The sequence below is a fragment of the Triticum urartu genome, chromosome 7, assembly GCF_003073215.2.
Source record: "Triticum urartu cultivar G1812 chromosome 7, Tu2.1, whole genome shotgun sequence".
NCBI classification, from domain to species: domain Eukaryota; kingdom Viridiplantae; phylum Streptophyta; class Magnoliopsida; order Poales; family Poaceae; genus Triticum; species Triticum urartu.
Window position 1 is genome coordinate 22461667 of NC_053028.1, and position 19804 is coordinate 22481470.

A 19804-nucleotide genomic window follows, 5' to 3' on the forward strand; every position below is an offset into this window, starting at 1 on the left:
CAATACATTTTTTCAGTGTCTCAATCTTTGTATCAGTATCACCCTATGATGTAAGTACTTATAAGATCAAGAGATGTAGTTAATAAAGAAAATCCAAAAAACTGAGGATGATGAACAAGACAAATTTAATGCAGGACCACCCTTACTTTTGGCAACGAATAATTATTTTCTTGAATTATTATATCCAACAATACATTCAGCAGAAATTGGGCAAGTTGTTACAAGTGTTAATAAAAGCCTGACTAAAAGATATAAACTTAGTAACCATTTTGCCAGTTACAGTTTGAGTAATAAAGTTAATACCAAAATCAGCGACCTGTGTTTCCTAGATGATAGAAGGACTAATATTTCCTTTAAGTATGTTTCGAGAAGTGCCTTGATCGACTCTGGAACATCAGCAACGAATTTCAGCAAGTACAGGGAGGAGCAATAGGGGTGGTGACACTTGAGCCTCCTTGAAGCGGGTGAGGATTCAGGGCACTCCAGGGAAGATAGGGGCACCTGGTTGTGGGGTGGAGGCTACCAATTGTTCGCTGCCTGGCCTCCGTGGTGCTGACCGTCGACCCGGGGGGTGTGAGGAGAGAAGGCGAGGAGGCGAGCCAGATGGATCGATAGACAGGGAGCAGGAAGGTATTTCCCAAACCTGGGAGCGGAGGGTTTCGTGCCATCGTCGGAAGTTCCCACTCACTTTCTTGTAAACGCAGGCTTCTCCATAATATGAGAAATGCTACAGAGCTCCCACTCACTTTCTTGTAAACGCAGGCTTCTCCATAAGTCTGCATAAACCCAAACGCTTTGATCATCTCATCAAAGCGAATGTTCCAACTCCGAGATGCTTGCACCAGCCCATCTTCATCTAGAGATATCGGTGATATATAGACAAGATTTGGCATTTGCTTGCTAGCTGTTGGTTCTATTCTAGAAGGTTTTGGTAAGCTAATTGAGAACTTGTTGGATGTGAGTCTTGTTGGCTGATTTGGCATTTGCCTGCTAGCTGTTGGTTCTATTATAGGAGGTGTTAGTAAGTTAATTGAGAGCTTGTTGTTTACTTTTTGGGATCGGGTTCCACTATGAAAATATAACTGAAGAAGAACCAAAAAATTCACATGCTACTGTTTTTCTTTCCTGTAAAGTCGGTCGTTAATCCTTTGCTCATATTGCTTTAGGAAAATGGTGCCACCACCACCACCATGACGACTGTGCAAGTCAAGGTGCACCAACAGCCTTGCAACTGGCAAGTTGTTCGGCATCTACTTCTAGCCGAGTTTTCGTCATGCGGTGGTAAGCAATTATATGAAATGCAACAACTATTTTGTTTTTAGTGCTGGCATTCCTCCATTGTGTCATTTTTCTTTTTTCACACAGATTGTCCCATGCAATGTGAGGTTGAAATTCAACAAGCTGACAGGAGACACTATGATCTTTAAGCATCCTGGGGGGCCCTACCCTATGGAAGTCGAGAAAGGATGCAATATGTCATAGATTGGAGGAGATGGATGGGCCCGTTTCCTCGCGCGCATGCGTCTCAGTGGTGGTGAGTTGATCAGCTTCTTCTTCAGAGCAGAAAGACCCAAGCTGGTTGTCATTTATATAAACCTGGTGGAAGATGATGAAGATGATGAGGACTCACTCGATGAAGATGATGAGGACCCACTTCATGAAGCCATCGTAGTTCAAAGAATGAGGCTGGGCGAGGAGGAGGTGTGCAACGTATGGGACATAATTCCGCCATGTGATGACTTTGTCGGGGTGCCTTTTGTGACCCGCCTAACAAGTACCATGGTCGATCGGCATGATATGGCATGTTATATTAACTGTAGTAATTTGATGATATATACATGCTTTATTGTCATACTTGCAAATGCAAATTATCCGATGATATGCTTAGTGTAGAGTCCAATGATATGGTGTGTGGAATCTGGTCGATGATATGCTTTAGTGTAGAGTCCGATCACATGCTTATTAGTGTAGAATCCAAGGAACTATTAATAGTATAGATAATCCATATATACTTATTAGTAGAATTCATGCTTAGTACAAATTCGTAGTCCTATGTCTTATGATAGTGTAGAAATCTATACTTAATAGAAATATATTTGCAAGAGTATGTGCGAGGCTATTTATTAATTGATATTTTTTTCTTTTTCAGAAATTGCCAAAGAGCCTATCTGTGAGTTGTGGTATCGAGCCTGATGAAGAAGGCTTAGCTGTACTACGCCTTACCGCAAGGGGCTCCGTCATCACATGTACTTACTGCATGGACATGGACGGTCGCACACACTTAAACTCAATTGGGTGGAAGAGATTCCTCGTTGGCAAGAATCTTCGTGTTGGACAGGCCATCCTAAATACTATCAGGAACACCCACCGTCCAGGCTTGAGGATGATGATCGTCGTCGATATCATCTAGAACTACATATGTGTGTGTGGTTGTATGACTATATATACCTATTAGAACTGCTATATATGTGTGGTTGTAAGACTACCTAGTACTGCTTGAGGATGCATGTTGACTATATATGAAATTGTTATCTAGTACTACCTAGTACCTATAATGCTTTATGAAATTGATATCTAGTAGTACCTAGTATCTAGAAATTGCAGCTTATTGAAACTGAAACGGGGGGATGATGAAAGATACAACAGTAGCGCGGGGTTAGGAAAGCGCTACAGCTAATTAATAGTAGCGCGTTCCCGAAAAGAGCTTCTGATATAGTCAATTGAAGTAGCGTGGGTACAGACGGCACTACTACTAACAGTTAGTTGTAGCACCATAGTAGTAGCGCGGCTACCTGCGCTGCTGATAGCCTCAAAACCCGCACTACTACTAGGGTTTTCCCTAGTAGTGACTCCAAGTCCCAGAAAACAGACCTCACCTTTCGTACCTTCAGCATCGGCTCCGGCGCCTTTTTCATCGTCTTTCCCGGCGCGGGGCACTGTTCCCAGTTTTTCAACAGCTCATCGATTTCGGCGCCGCTCCGCTTATGTTGGAGGTCCTCAATTCTCAGCCTCACCATTGAATAGATCTCCATGATTTCTCCACGGGTCGTCCTTCTCGAGCCATCTTCGATGCCCCCTGAACATGACTTTCCTAGACCCGCCATCTTTCCTTGACGTTAGCTGCTGAGACGTCGTATCATCCATGCACCGTGTGCATCCGCAATATCCATGGCACACCTAGCCTGTGACATATCCGTAACCGAGATAGTCGTGCATCATCGTGATCAACGCGGATCTCATATAGAAATACTCGCCTTTGCTAGCGTCCCATGTCTTGGCCGGTGTTTTCCATAACGTCTCTAACTCCTCTTGAAGTAGCCCCAGATAAAGATTAATATTCTATCCCGGTTGTTTCGACCCTTGAATCAGCATGCTCATGTGAATGTACTTCGACTTCATGCACAACCAGGGGGAGCTTGTACATCCATACAAACACAGGCCATGTGCTATGGTTTGTGTCCTGGTTGCCAAATGGATTCATGCCATCGGTACACGCGCCGAGCGCGATGTTCCTTGCATCACATTCGAAATACCGATAGAAGCCGTTCAAAGCTCTCCACTAGCTTCCATCCTTGACGTGTCTCAGCTTCGGATCATCTCCATCGTTGGGCTTCTTCCTCTCCGCGTTCCAACGCATGAGCTTTGCTTCCTTGGGATCTATGATATACCGCTGGAGATGGGGAGTGATCGGTAAGTACCATACAACTTTCTGGGGAGATTTCTTTCCGGCCTTCTTGTATCGAGAAGCATTGCACACCCGACAACTTGTTTTTTACGCCTGCTCCTTCCGATAAATTATGCAACCATTGATGCATGCATGGTGTCTAACGTGCGGTAGATCAAGAGGGCACACGATCTTCTTGGCCTCATCAACACTAGTAGGACATAGATTCCCCACGGGAAGAACATCCTTTGGGTACTTGACATACTCATCGAGGCTAGTGTCGGTCCATTTGTTTTTAGCCTTCGTCTTCAGGAGTTGGAGTATGAAACTCAAGCGGGTCACCTTAGGATTGCAACCATCATACAATGGAGTGTTCGAGTCTACCACCAGTTGCTGCAGCTTAGCCTCCTCCCTAGAAGCAGCTCTCTCAGTACTCGTCTCCTTGCGAAGCAGTGCTTGAACATGAGGGTCCCCCATGATTGAACTTAGTACTGACGAACTCTACGGCGTGGAGTCCACGTTCTATGCGCTGCCATGTCCGGCCCCTTCTCCGCCGCCATGTCCGGCCCCTTCTCCTCCGCCATGTCTGGACCCTTCTCAGCAGCCATGTCTGGCCTCTTCCCCGCCGCCATTATCGATCATCTCTTCGTCTTGCCCCGTGTCGTCATTGCATGCCCCGTCACCGTCCTCTCAACATCATAATTCATCCAGTTATGAACCAAGTAGCCATCCATGACAGTCATGAGCAGGTGCGCTTTGACACCGACATCTCAATAGGGGTCGAGCAAACTATTCCTTGCATCTTCGACACGGACATAAACCTCTGTTAGATTATTTTCTTTCATGTCCTGCATCACACCCGACCAACTACATGTCCACCATTGTTCCAGTGAACCATCATGAACGTCTGCAATGGCAATAATAAACAATTGATTATAAAAATGCGTGCATGCATCAAAGTCATATAAAAATTCGGCATGACCTTCCCTAAAAATAGGACAATATAGATCTAGAGTTTGCCCGGAATTTGCCGAAACGGAAATAAATCGACATTTCGGCAAACATAGGCAACTCACAGCATAATTCGGCCGTCAACTCATGACACACCACACAATTTCCATCTAATCGCCGATTATGTCATATCGCACACATCACATATTTCCATTCTTGCAAAAGATAAATTTTTAATACCTATCTCGAGATCGAGCACACACCATGTTGGTGAGATGATGATGTAGTAAGGGAGATCAAAAGTGGACAAAGCTCTTCTTGAAAAGGCCTGGATCTTGTTAGAGAGTACATAGGTCACTTCACTAAATGCTACATCTACCTAGCTAGCTAGTTTGGGGGAAGAAAACTTCAACTAGTGGAGGGGGAAGGAAAAATAGAAAGAAGATGCATTAATGGAGGTGGTGTAGTTAGCTAGGAGTAATAAAGAGAGAAACGGTAGGTAGAAGAAGGAGAGTAATGGGGGGGAAAGTTGTGAGGAAGAAGCAAAGTGGGGGAGAGAGGAGGTGGGAGGTAGGGGTCGCTCTCTTTACTTACTTTTCACTCCCTTCGTGCCATAATTGATGTCGTGTTTTTTTTCAAATAAACGTGAACAAAAACCACGACGTGAAGTATGGAACGGAGGCAGTACATGGCAGCTGTTGAATTCCGTTACATCACTGCAATCCAATCAGAACCACTATATCTCTTTTATATAAGTTCTCTCGACCAAGTATTTTTTTTCAAGTGTACTTAAATTGATAACTCAATTGCTAAGGTTACAAATATTATTTGGCTCCCTTGTGTGATATTTCCCTTGAAGACTGTTGTGATTCACTACACTTCTGGATTATCAGTTATTGTTCATGAAGGTGCTGTTGTATAAGACGTCAACTTAATCATATGTGTTGCATTTGTAACTTGTAAACGTTCTAACCCAGTTTTCCATGGCCTATGTGCCAATCTGTTCAGCGACCCAGAAGTGACAACAGAGCTCGACTCAGACCGACACCAACAGATCACAACGCAGCGGCTTGCACCATCGCGGACAAAGTAGGCCCCCTCTATTCATGAATATCGCAAAACGTCGTGCACCACCACAAAACTAATACTTGCCGCCCGCCGAAGCCAACTCAACGAGGCACTCCCGCACGCCAGCAACACAGGTCGCAATGTCGCCAAACCAGAACAATCGTGCCGCCCAATCACTGCCCAGAGCACCCCGAGAAGCTCCGCCGCGGCTGGTCGGTGATGGCCCCCTAGATCCGTACCGCTGCCACGTGCCAGCTACCCACCACACAACCACCGTCATGCTCGCGCTCACGCGCCCTCGGCAGGCCACACAAAGAAACCACGGTTCTGGACTCGCCAGATCACTGCCGCCTCTAGCACACCCATCAGTCACCACCAAGCCTCAGGGTGGACACGGTCCGGGCCGGTCCGGTCCCTGACCGAGCCGCCTTTGGACCGGCCGTCGGCGGTCCGGACCAGACTGGACCGAGGCAGGGACGAAGCCTGAGCCGGACCGAGTGGCTCGTTTGGACCGGCCGGAGTTCATCATAGAGCACGCGCCGGAGCATGGCGACGCGGGGAGGGCGCTGGAGGCAGCGGGGCTTGTCATGGAGATGTCCAGCGACTTCTGTGACTCACGGTGGACGGCACGGCGGCCAGGCAGAGCTCGGGCAGCAACAGCGACGACAAATCTGGCACGACGGCCGGTGCACGACGGCCGGTGTACAACGGCGGTGTAGGGCCTCCCGCTTCAAGTTCTACCTTCCAGATGATATATCCGAGCATGGCGCATCCACTAGACATGCTTTCCAGCGTCAGGGAGGCCGGTAGCCGCGCGGATGAACGACGGCGGCGCAGACCAGCGCACGGCCGACGCGCCCACCACGCGCCCGCCATGCAGCTCTGGCCACACGCTCGCCACGCGCCCGCCACGACCTCGACACGCCCCCGCCATGCCCCTGCAACGCCCTTGGCATGCCCCCGCCATGCCCCTGCCTCTTCCTGACATGCCCCCGCCATGCTCTTGCCATGCCACAGCTCGTGTTCGTCGGTCCGCTCGGTCGGCTCGGTTAAAACCCAGACCGGACCGAAGCTTTGTCGGGGTGGTTTGCTAAGCTCGGACCGGCCGATTTTTTCAGCGGGCCAGGACCGAGCCGGCCCGAGCCGAGCGGGCCACGAGCCGGACCGCCGGACCGGACCGTGTCGTCCACCCTGAACCAAGCCACACATCTGGACCTCTCCGATGGCGCCAACGCATGCCAGCAGCAGGCCAGGGGACGCCACAGCTCTGTCGCCTCCACTCCAACAGATCCATGCGAGTAACATTGCAGCCTGGGCAAGCGCTCACCTTGCCATGACAAGCAAAAAGCAAAGGGTTTGGTTCCTCGGACAGCTTTTTCGTGATTTGCTTGAGCGAGCCGATTTGGCTAGCCTCCGTTGGCAAGGCTAAGCCTTGCCCAGCGAGGTGAGCCGTCATGAGACCAAAACACGTACATGTTCACGAACCAGTTAGCCCCGGTTGTGTCACCATCGTGATTAGTAAAATGTACCCTTACATTTAAAAAAGTGGTTAGTCAAACCCTCCTTCTCCACTGCTCCATCCTCCCCTGCCATGGCTTCTCATCACTAGTGTTGATTCCTTCCAAATCCTAGTTTCGAATTCTTGCATCCATGTAAGTGATCATTAAAGACCTTAACCCCCTTCTTCCCACTCTTATCCACTGACGGTCCTCGCGCTGCCGTCTTGTTTATCTTTGCATCTGCACACCACCTACCCGAGTCTCCTCCAAACATATCAGTTGCTCTTGGAAAGCGTTGGTTTTTGGCTGCCCTTAATTGCAGCTTCGCAATTTCCTGCCTTGCATCCCTCAAGTTTCAACCAGAGGCAAACGCCAAATTTGCAAGAGCAATGGCACCCATCACGTGGCTTGCCCTAACAATAGTTCGCAGTGCAAATCACCAAGCCACCACAAGAAATTTAATGGGAACGGTAAGCAACAAACATAAATGTGAGCATCATATTTTGTACATTATCGATCATACATGCGTTCATCTATAAATCTCTTTTCGTTTCACACATTCTCACTTTTTTTGTATCCATGGCAATGTTTCATCCACCCATATTACTAGTTGTGCTGCAGACTTTTTTCACCGAACATAAAACCAACCAACTTTAGAAGAACTATCTAGGGAACTAAGAATCCAATGAACGAAGACAATATCTCCGAGCTTTTACTTTGCTAAGAATGAAGAGAGCTAACCTACCTATCAAGTCTAAGCTGCAAAGGAGATGATGACGATCTGATTTAACGTGATCAACCTAGCTAACACCTCACCTTCAGATCAAGCACGACCACACTGATGTCATCGAGGCTATGCTCGTTGATGGCAAGATTTGTTAGGCGGATAGCAGCACAGACACACCGAACCTCTTCCTCCTTTCCTACTGATGCATTCGCGCCCTTGCTCTTGTCTTCCAGGCACTTCTTAGTGACGTTGCATGCCTTCTGGTTTGAGATCACATCCCACAGCCCGTTGCTCGCGAGGATCAGGCAGTCATCGTCGTCCGACCTTGCAGTTATGGTAATATCAGGCTCACATGTCATTTGAGGATTGAGGAATGTGTGCCCTGCGAACATAGTTCGAATTCAAATTAGATTCAGTAACTGAAGAATCAGAACACCTATATACTAAGAAAATAAAACTTGTTATAGAAATGAACGAACTTTTCAAAAAAGATGAACTGGAATATATATATAAGCCAAATAACAATTTCCAAATGAACAGTCATTTGTGTTTTGTAGGGAGTATGAACTCTCAATATGACATGAATGATAGTGATACAGTACATAAGAACATCGTTCATAAAGGTAAGGTTATTAAAAAATACAAATTCACAGTTTACCAATGGAAACAATATTTTCATAAGTATTGTCGCAAAACACTCGGGCTTTATAAATAATATATTCACTAATTCTAATTAGTTTAATGACACACAAAAAGTAAAAAATGTATATTAAATATGCATCTATTCAAATAATAAGTGGTCAACATCAATCACTTTTCTAGGTTCATGCAAATAAACTATTGCTACAAGCTAGTTGTCTAAAAAAAACATGCCAAAAATGGAGCTACAATGGTAGCTAACATACTGTTGAACAGTTACTATTTTTTTTAACATCCATCAAATTTGTTGATGTCTATTAGCTACTTACTGTAGAAAAGGAAGAATTAGTAACTATTAACTAACGAGGTGCAAAAGCACACTGAATTACATAACTAGATAGTAGGCTGCAAATACCAAAAATACAGCCATTCATCAAGTGATACAAACTGTGGTGAGTTGCCGCATCTGCAACTTCTACAGGGTGCTTCTAGTAAACAGCCATACAATAAAACCAATAACACACTCTACGAAGAAATGATGTGCGGATGGTAATGCTTCCAGAACAAGCAAGAAAGCTAAATAATGGGATTTCACCTGGTGGGAATAGAACCTAGATGTTGACCGTAACTTACGTCATCCACCTCATTACCGGCCTGCTCACACCGAACTAGCCGACTAAAAGAGCAATCACTGGAACAGACAAATGCCATCTCATCTATTCCACCACACATTCCGACAGCCGCAGCCATATTACCGTAGCCTACGGCCAAATCTACCCGGCTAGGACAGCGCATGCATGGTTGATCACATCAGATCCATGCACATAGTGCACCGACTAGGTGCAGGGGTGACACAGCCTGTCGCCATTGCGACATAGGAAACAATCTCCCTCCAAGCGCAACTCTACTATAGGTCCATCATGGAGAAAGCCCCACGACCCCCTCACGATCAACCAGACTAATTTGGTCTGCATGCAGCACCCTCAAAAGACGTGGATAGAGGGAGCAGGTGGCAGCTATCTAAGGTTTTGATAGCAGAGCCACCACTAGGAGGGTGACTCGTCATGGTAAGCAGGTCAACATGTGATAAGGTTCAACTATCAGTAAGAAACCTAAGGTCGAAGACAAATATATCAACCTTGTATGACAATGGAAATCAACAAAAATGAAGGAATAAACCAAATTCAGAAGGACAACCAAGCACAAAGTACGTCAATGATATGTGATAACCTTACTTTCTGTGATTTCCAAATTCAAAACATATAAATTTGCAACCATCAAAATCGACAATTATGTACTTATGAGCTTTCGAATAATGTGATAAAATAGAATGATAGGATAAGCAATCATAAAATCCATTTGGCAACTAGAAAAGCTAGTGCCTTTCCGTAGATTATTTAAAATAAAATTTCCATAATAGACTCACGAACGAATGCTTTTTTATACAAGATAAAAAATTGTCATGTAGTTTTGTCCTATGATAACCTTTTGAACTTGTAGGAACTATAACATGTATATTTTGTTAGTTACATATATGACACGAGGTGACCTTTCTTTCTACACCCATTTCACCATATGGACATTCCCAAGGGTCACGGCGTTCTTCGACAGTTTTCATCCCTCCCTCTAGTCCATGATCAAAACAAACTCTCATCATTTTTTTCTTTGCGGGAACTAGTAGCATTTCACCCTCATTTTAAATTTACCAAAATAATTAAAATATGAGATTACTACTCAATCATATGCTTCCTTTTAAATTTAATGCTAAGGTAAAGTTTATTGTTGACCCAATTCATTGTGTGCCTCTTAAAGATGCAAGTAAGAGGATGTTGAAATATAGTGGCAACCCTTCTTTGTAAGCTTAAGCTTTTCGGCAAAGTTATGAGGTGCATGCGGTTCAATGTCGTATCTATAAAAAAAATTGAATTCAACACCTAGACAACAGAGTGCTAATAAAAATAGTTGTGGCCTATGTCAATCCCCCATCGAGTATAGAAGAGCCTATATGCGGGTTGAGCGTTCGAAAATATGTTTCCACTCGTAGTTAGATTAAGGTTCTGGGTGAACTAGTTAGTAGCATGCATTAAATAGGTGTCATACTCATTGAATGGGAACCGTACATGTGTTGGTTAGGTCTCGACTTTCATTTGAAAGTAGATACACTTTCCACATAAACACAAAAAAAATCCCGCGAGCTTAAATATTAACCAGGCATAGTACAAAATACACCACCTATGACATAGGATAATGTGTAGCACAAATGTAACTTGGCCTCGGGTTTGATAAAGGTCGGTATGCTTCAATGTAAATTGCCACCTCACATGCATATAGGTTTATTAAGATATATGTAGAACTTCATTCCCTTCGATTCTCTTGATCAAACAAATGCACATGATGGTACAAATTTATAGAGGTAACAACTCGTGTAACCAGATAGAGTGGACATAAAGTGTGGAAAGGAGATTACATGGTAGCATAAAGAACTAAGCTCAACACAACATGATTGATAGAAGACCCATGTGGAGATGTAAAAAAATTCGCTCCTTGTCCTTTGCCTTCGTAACATAGTCTACTTAGGTGACCATGAAGTAGTAATCTTGACGATGACAGATGCCTTATAGGGTGTGGATTAGAATCACATGAAAGATAATTTGCACATGTTCACGAGAAGCTCGATCTCTTTTTGGTGTCCCTTCTTCACCGCCATAGGATACTTCCAAAATTGACATCTGTCCTTATCTCTTATGCATCTTGTAACCCTTTAATCATGCTACCTAGATATAACTATCTTTCAATCATAGAGAGGGCCATTATATCTCTAATGATATGTGTCTACTGATAGCAGCGTTAGTCGACCGGGGTCCTATGAGGTCAATGATGGAAACTGCAACGATAATATATGTTGGATATAGTATGTTATGTAGACTTGTACTCTGTTTACTTTTGCATATGACGCCCCTTCAATTTTTATCTTGTATTAGATACTAAACACACATGATGACTAACCTTTCACCAGTCTTTGGTCACTAATTGTGAGTAAGGAAAAAAACTATGTACAATACTTCCATGTTCGTCTATGAACCCCTCTGTTTTCATCTTGTCTAACTAGACATGTAGATAATTTTTTATGGGAAACTGTCCCCATATGTTTATCATTACCTTTCCACTACACCCCGAAAAAAAGTAATTGGTGTATTGCATTGGCTATTTGATGAGATGTTACTACATATTCATACTTCAAAATTTTGCGGCTTCCAACCTCTCACAAATAGTTGACCTCATTGTAGATTAATGCAGCTCTGCAGACGTCTCGTGTAGTTACATACACACAATTCATATCCAACCACTAAACTACCACCATATCTTTTATAGATTGATGCAGCTCGGCACACGTATCATTGCACCAGGGCGGCTGGGTGGCAGCGATCAGAGCAGATATGGGTTCTATGGCATGGCCCACCATGCCAGCCAATGGGGGTTCCTCGAGAGCCATATCCGTAGCAATCTGATCAGCTAGGGGATCCATGTGGGCAGGGGGAGGGCACACCACAAAAAGAGCAAGTGTTTCTTTGGGGTCCAAATTGGTGGCGCTGCACTGCAAAGTAGCGTTACCCAACTCCGTGGAAGGTAGGGTGGAATTTGTAGGGTTCGAATTCAGATCGACAACAACAGCCCATAGGAAATAGATGGACCAAGTGGAGTGGAACCTTCCTCCTAGAGACCCCGCGGCACCTTAGATTTGGAAACCATTGGTGTTAATGGATCTCAATTATTGTCTCCACCGCTTCCACCTGGGCCCTGGTGAACGGACAACTAGGTCCACCTTTCTCCCGTGCTCGCGGATGACGCCAAGGGGGTCCTCTCACCCATGTTGTTCGTAATTTTCATCGACACCCTCAATTCCCTATTATAGCATGAGATTAGCTCTGGCATGCTTAAGTGCCTCACAGCATGCCATGCAGCATCGAGTGTCTTGTTCTTCCCCGATGACGTTGTCATTTTCTGTCGTCCCTGCAGTTCTGTAGATGTTCGGAAAAGCTTCTACCTTGTGCACCAATTTCTCGAAATGCTCAGCAACGCCCATTTGCTGCTCCCAGCAGGCGTCTGATGAGATCGGTTCCTCCCTGTCCTGCTCGATGATGGCCTTCCCCAGTCAATTGTTTGGGCTTCCCTTGTCCATGCGAAAAGTTTCTTCTGCAACCCTTATGCCCTTGGTGGATAGACCCATCTGCGCGGCTAGAGGCAGACCCTCATCTGCCATGTCCTCACCGTGATGTCCACATACATCCTAATGGCGATGGCTATCTCCCCACCGATCCTCAAGAAGATCACTAGAGTGATTCGTGACTTCCTCTATCAATGTTTAAGAATGCAAGGTGGGTTGTTGCCTTGTCAGCCCGGCAAAGATCTACCGGCAGCTTGAGTTTGGTAGCCTCAGCGTCCGAGACTTGCAGCGCACGGGCATCTCCATGTGCATGCGCGCTGGTTGTGGCTTCAAGCAAAGGACACTTCCTGACCCTGGCACCATCTGCCTCTGCTGTGTGAGCTCGAGGTGCGAGACTTCTTATGCGCATAAACAATCTAGACCTTGGAAGATGTCCGCTCCTGCCACTTTTGGATTCCCGGAGATCGTGTCGTCAATTACAACTCTTGTTTCCCATAGGCGTCACCGCTCGCAGCTGGTTTGCGAAGCCCTTGATCAATTCACCTTGATTGGGTATATCCATGGCGTCCCCATCACCATGGATGGGTATGTCAACTTGTGGAGGCGCATCCAGCAGGTCACCCTCACTGTGGCACGAGACTCAATTTTCTGGTGCTTGTCCGAGAATGGGCAATACTTGGCAAAATCCTGCTACAAGGCGATTTTCCTTGGATCAACCTTAGCCCCCTTGTGGCGTTTGATCTGGCGCAACTGGGCACCTCTCAACGTTACATTCTTCGTCTGGTTTGCTTACCATAACAGATGCTAGACTATTGATCACCTTGCCTCCCGTCATTTGCAGCACGAGCCTCTCCATGTTCTATGCTCACAAGACAAGGAAACGTTGTAGCACCAGACTTATCACTGTCATCGTTGACGAAGCGCGTCGTTGGGCTGCCACTGGTGCCAAAGTGCGAGACAGGATATTGCATGTAACCTGCACTTTAGCAACACCTAGGTCTAAGCACACGCTCCTAATGCTCACTTTGCATCCTCAACCATGCCTTTGTGTGTACATGACCTAACGATTGCACTATCTAATTTTTTCCCCCATTCTATCAATGCAAAGATACACGCATAGAACGTATTCACGAAAAAAGAACTTAACAAATCCAGCACTAATAATGCATGGGAGCAAAACGACACATTTATATTTATTAAACTAAATTACTTGACAAATTACCACTTTATTTTATATATATAGTTGGCTTTTCTTTCTTTCTCATAAGAAGATAGTTGCAAAAAAATATTTTGTAAGAACGAATTAACGGCCAATGCCAACAGAGGCATTGAGCAGTAGGCAGTAGCTGACAAAGCCAGGAAGGAGCCTTGTTTGCTTGTGACATAACACGACGCATGTAGAGCTGGGAACACATTTTCCATACATGCATGAACGATAGTTGTTGTTATTTTTTACTCCAGTTTCTTGACATTAACTATTTTAACCTCGCAAAAAAAAGACCTTGACTATTTTAAAAGAAGGTTATCGCTATGCATACCTAAAGCTCGCGACCTGGTAAGGATCCCCTGCACGCCGGGCGCCGCCAGCTCGTCCGGCCGTGCCAGCTGCATCCGCACATCAAGCTAACATTAATCCCCAGCAAATATTGGACGAGGAAAGAAACACAATATATCAAGCTCATACATGACGCCAGCAGCGTGCTCACCTTGTGGTCATGGGAGAGCGGGACGGCGCGGCCAGCGCGGCAGAGCACGGCGCGGGAGTCGCCGCAGTTGGCCACGAGGATGCGGCCGCGGACCACGAGCGCCACCACCGCCGTGGACCCCATGATGCTGCCCGCCGGCACCCCCGACGCCGCCAGCTCGTCCGCCCGCGTGAAGCTCCTTCTCAGCGCGCCCTTCCACGCGCACAGCTCCGCCTCTTCGTCTTGCTGCTGCTTCTTCCGGTAGGCTGCGGCCGCGCGGCTCATCTCGTCCACCAGGATCGCGTGCATGTGGTCCCTCAGTACCACCGACACCTGCACCACCACGGAAATTAGTGTACAGACAAGTCGGTGTTGAGCTGGAGTGTGGCCACGTTCGTAGAGGGGTGCAGCTAGGTTACCACGGGGCCGCCGTGGCCGTCGAAGACGGCGAAGAAGTGCATGCGCGAGCCGTCGACCCAAGTGCAGAAGGACGGGCGCATCGACACGGTGTCCTGCATGGTCACCCCGTGCTCCCGCGGCTTCCCCGCCGCCCCGTACGCCCCGCGCCACGCCGGTCGCTCTGCCGTACCGGAGCCCTCCGCTTCCTTAGCGATGGGTGCGAGGCGAGGGCTCCCGCGCAGGCGGCACGCCGGCAGGTGGCATTCCTCGTAGCCCTTAGGTGGGTCGACTCCGCCCTCGCCGGCCGCGCGGACGTTGTTCACGCCGACGCTGGCCATCACGACGGATTGATCCTTCCAAGGAACAGGCTGAGCAGGTCCTGCGCGGATCCCGAAGCAGCAGAGCATCTTCATTTTGGCTAGGCTAGCAAGAGTGAGGGGTAGAGCTACACAGAAACGGACGATTGAAGGCGAGGAGCAGAAGAGTAGGAGGAGGAAGGGGGAATAGAGCGCAGAAACCTCTCGCTCAAACACGAAGGAGATTACTTGTACTCGTGTCGCTTTTGGATGCAAATTAGTGCTTGCTGCATTACTGCTTCCCCATTTTCACCTCTATTTGTTCATTGATGGAAAATGGCCATATCTTCTATTCCGAATTTATTATCCTTAATTAGTTTCTTGTTCATTATTGCATGTACTGTACTAGAAATATACGGAGGATTCCATACAAACATTCTTTTCGGGAATAAAAACACATTGGGTTTGATCGGCAGTGATTTGTCCTTCCTTTATCTCACTCGCTTTTATTTGCTACCATGTACTCCCTCCGTTCCTAAATATATGTCAATCTAGATATTTCAACAAATGACTACATACAAAACAAAATGAGTGAATCTACACTTTGAAATATGTCTATATACATCCGTTCCTAAATATGTCTCTTAGAAATTTCAATAAGAACTACATACAAATGTATATAGACATATCTTAGGGTGAAGATTCACTTATTTTGGTCCGTATATAATTCATATTGAAATCTTTAAAAAGACTAATATTTAGGAACAGAGGAAGTATATAAAAGAAGTAATTAATGATATGAATAATATTCGTACAAATTAGGAAGGAAATGATTTGCAATCAGAGCATCATGATAAGTTACTAGTAAATCATAATTGCAATAAATGATACAAATTACTATAAGATATGTATTTCTATCTGATAGTGCAAATAAGGAATCAATTAATACATGATGATAAGTTAGTACCCTCTGTTACTAAATATAAGTCTTTCTAGAGATTTCAATAATAAGGAGTACATATGTATATAGCCATATTTTAGAGTGTAGATTCACTCATTTTGCTTCGTATGTACTTCGTCTTGGAATATCTAAAAAGACTTATATTCAGTAAAGGATGGAGTACTAACATAGGTAATTAATGGTTTCCTTAAAAACGACCTCAAGTACTGCATATCTTATTGATTTGGCAAATAAAATAATATTATCTTTGTTGAGGCAAGTGCTTACCAAATAAAACCTAATTTTCTATTTGTCGTACCACATCTCTACTCTTAATGTCTACTCCTAATGGAGCAGTTAGTAGCCTGGTACTCTGGTTTTATTTTCGTTCGGTTTTATTTCCTCCCACGTTCCACCACCCCCGTACCACTGGCTTTTATCTCTTTAAAAATCATTGCAAAAGGAGTAAAAAATCACGTACTTTTAGGATCGCACTTACCATATGTTGTTGCTTCCCTGCACTTGTACATCCCCCTTTGCCTAGAAAAAAAAATCACGCACCAAATCTACTATATGGTATGTCATGTGAGACACCTACCAAAACACATGTTTGTTCCATTACAAAAGATCACATACCAAAAACCTAGGAAACATGCATGGGCAGGTCAATCAACGCACGGGTGGGCCATCCAAATAAATCACCCCCGTATCCGTACGCATCTCTACTAACCAACACTGCATCTTTTGTTTCCGAATGTACTCTCTCTCTCTCTCTCTCTCTCTCTCCCTCTCTCTCTCTCTCTCGGCTGGCTAGGTTTTCTCACCCGATTTCCTCTCTTCGCCGCCGCTGACACTCCCTTCCCTCGCTCCTGAGATGCACCAATGTTTCCCTCCATGTCCACCCATAGATGACGTGGACGCTCTTCTTGGATTACACGGACTCGAGGAGGATCTGGTTGGAGGCGCCGCCGGTGAGGCACGACTCCTCAACCTACTCTGAGGGGTGAGGGCTCAACCTCCTCTGAGCATATAGTAGGCGAATATCCCTTCATCTTGCTTTTCGGCTTGGTTGCCGATCCAACTAAATCAGATAGCTTGATCCGCATCCCATCGATGATCTACTCACAACACGACAACATGTGCTATTACCTGAGAGGAAGAGACTACGAAGACGGTCAGGGACAACTCCTGTGGCATGGAAAAACCGGTAGGCAATATATTGTCACGTGAAAAAATCATGGACTATAGTGCTTGTTGATCTGATGTCATTTATATGACAGATCAAAGACAAGCTTATATTTTGTTTCCTTCTCCTACCTTTAACTAGACCATGATGGCGCGCGTTGCTGCGCCCGTCTATTTTGACTGTAGAATGGTAGGAACTTGTGTAAATATAAAGAGACAAAAGCAACATAGATGAAAATAATATATTAAAAGGATAAAATAGTCTGAAAAAGTTTTTTCACGTAATTTTTTTATTTTGTTTTGAAGCGTTGGTAGTCTGGTAAGTAGCAACTAACAACACACAGAGAAAAATACTAAGGTAGGGCATGTTATTTCCATTTCAGTTTGTAGCTTATGGCTACTTCCAAATGAAAAGGTCAAAAAATAACTTGACATAATAATAGAACACATCTAACAGTTAATAGCGGTAACCTGAATAAAAATATGTAGGCCACAAGAGTTATAAATTCATGAATTGGCGAAACATTGATATACAGATTAACCCTGCTAAAGGCACCGGATGAAATCTATGCTCTTCTTAAGTGGCGTAGTACACACTGCAAGACATGTCACATAATTGTTGAATCTAACTTCCAAAGCTGAAATTACATGCATGTATGCATCCCTAATCAATGATCATCGTACTAATTTCCAAACTAAAAGAAAAACATGGATGATTATTCTTATATTTCAGAAAGTCAAAGTTATATATGTAAATGCTTCATCTTTGGTTTCTGACGTCATCTTAGATTGACATTGACTTAAATTCTTTTCCTATGTCTTGCAACAGACCCTGCAAAGATGTGCACAACGTATCAGGTAAAGTCATTCCTTACACAAGCTAGGAGTGTCTAGTTATCTCAAGAAGAAAAGTGTCTATGGTTGGAAAACAAAAACTCACCCATGAAACTGTCATGCTTCTTCATTAAGCATGGCACATATCTTACCTATAATTGAACTGTAAAAAGTTAAAGAAATAAAGTACACTCTGTAACAAAATGTAAGACGTTTTTATGCCCTATGCAAAACAAAAAAAAAGTCTTGCATTTTGGTACAGAGGATGTAGCTTTCATGTGCAAATATCCATGCAATGTTTCGGAGGTAAATCTGAACTTAAATGGGATTATAGGGAAGCATTGCATGACCTCTCAGCAGATCAAAACCTATATATCTTCCTTACAACTCTGCTTGCATTAGCGTTTAGTTGATGAGTTCAACGCCTACATGTCTACAGGCTACAGTACTTCCGCAAATGATTCTGAAGCATTTGAAAAATAGAGGAAGAAAAACATGCACATGACGTGAGCATATACATGCAATAGATTCAGAAGGGCCTTCATTTTTAGTAAGAAGCTTCTGAAGAGCCTAATGTTTTGTAAATGTCTAGTAAGAGGCGGGCATTAATTTACTTAAAAAATTAATTAATAGACAATAGTACTACCCAGTAATAAATTTGTGGTTCAGTATAACCTTAACAATTGATCTATTATGGATTCTGGATTAAGCATTGCCTAAAAAACTCAAGAAAGAATCATATTTAGTTTATCCTTGCTGAAGATAGTTGGAAAAAAGTAGTTAGTGAATCAACAGTTTAGTTTATAGTTAACATATTTACTCCAGTGCCCATGCATCATCTACGGCAGCTGAAGGTTTGTGAATAGGCAAATTTTAACTATGCATGGTGAAGCAAAATCTGCAGGAACTCCCGGTGAGTAACATTACTCAAGGAATTGTTCTAAATAACCTTATCATACAGATATCGATGAATTCTTAATCCCAAGATTCATATATATTTGCTTCTGTTAGCACACTGAATGATGTGCAGTAGCGCAACAAAAGCAACATAGGGAACCTACAGGTATTATAATCTCACTCAAAATGTTGGCAAGGATGCATCCTGGTGCCCTTTTATGATGCATAGTTATCAATTAAGCGAACAATCATAGTTTCACCATCCCTAACCTTTAATATCATGTAACAACTAACAAGTTATGCACAATTCTAGCAGACATACAATTTACAAATGCAAATATTCAATAATTGCTACAGCAAACGGAACATACCTGTCTCAGGTATCTTTATTTTTATGGTCATCACAACAAATCATACATTATTATATTTCCTCATCACTTCACCACGCCTTGCAAAAATAACCAGAGTTGTTCCATCAGTAAAAGGCAACGTCGTGGGGCCATGGTCGAGAAGATAACTTATACGGCTCTTAAAAAAAGCTTGCTTGTGTCTCTCCTTGCTCAATAAGTCCCTTATAACAATACATTTTTTCAGTGTCTCAATCTTTGTATCAGTATCACCCTATGATGTAAGTACTTATAAGATCAAGAGATGTAGTTAATAAAGAAAATCCAAAAAACTGAGGATGATGAACAAGACAAATTTAATGCAGGACCACCCTTACTTTTGGCAACGAATAATTATTTTCTTGAATTATTATATCCAACAATACATTCAGCAGAAATTGGGCAAGTTGTTACAAGTGTTAATAAAAGCCTGACTAAAAGATATAAACTTAGTAACCATTTTGCCAGT

General features: G+C 44.2%; 1 protein-coding gene and 1 long non-coding RNA gene across 2 annotated transcripts; both read right to left on the reverse strand.

Annotated features, from left to right (window-relative positions):
- Positions 1-7986: 7986 nt before the first annotated feature.
- Positions 7987-14916, reverse strand: LOC125518192 (probable protein phosphatase 2C 37). The gene is made up of 6 exons (XM_048683112.1): positions 14818-14916; positions 14420-14731; positions 14252-14318; positions 13936-14116; positions 13534-13652; positions 7987-8291 (listed from the first exon to the last, which is right to left on the reverse strand). The coding sequence occupies exons 1-6, from the start codon at positions 14914-14916 to the stop codon at positions 7987-7989; spliced, it is 1083 nt and encodes a 360-aa protein (XP_048539069.1).
- Positions 14917-17756: 2840 nt separating this feature from the next.
- On the reverse strand, positions 17757-19459 carry LOC125523665. The gene is made up of 3 exons (XR_007290338.1): positions 19321-19459; positions 18159-18215; positions 17757-18050 (listed from the first exon to the last, which is right to left on the reverse strand). It is a non-coding gene; the product is annotated as an uncharacterized LOC125523665 (long non-coding RNA).
- Between the last annotated feature and the right edge of the window lie 345 nt (positions 19460-19804).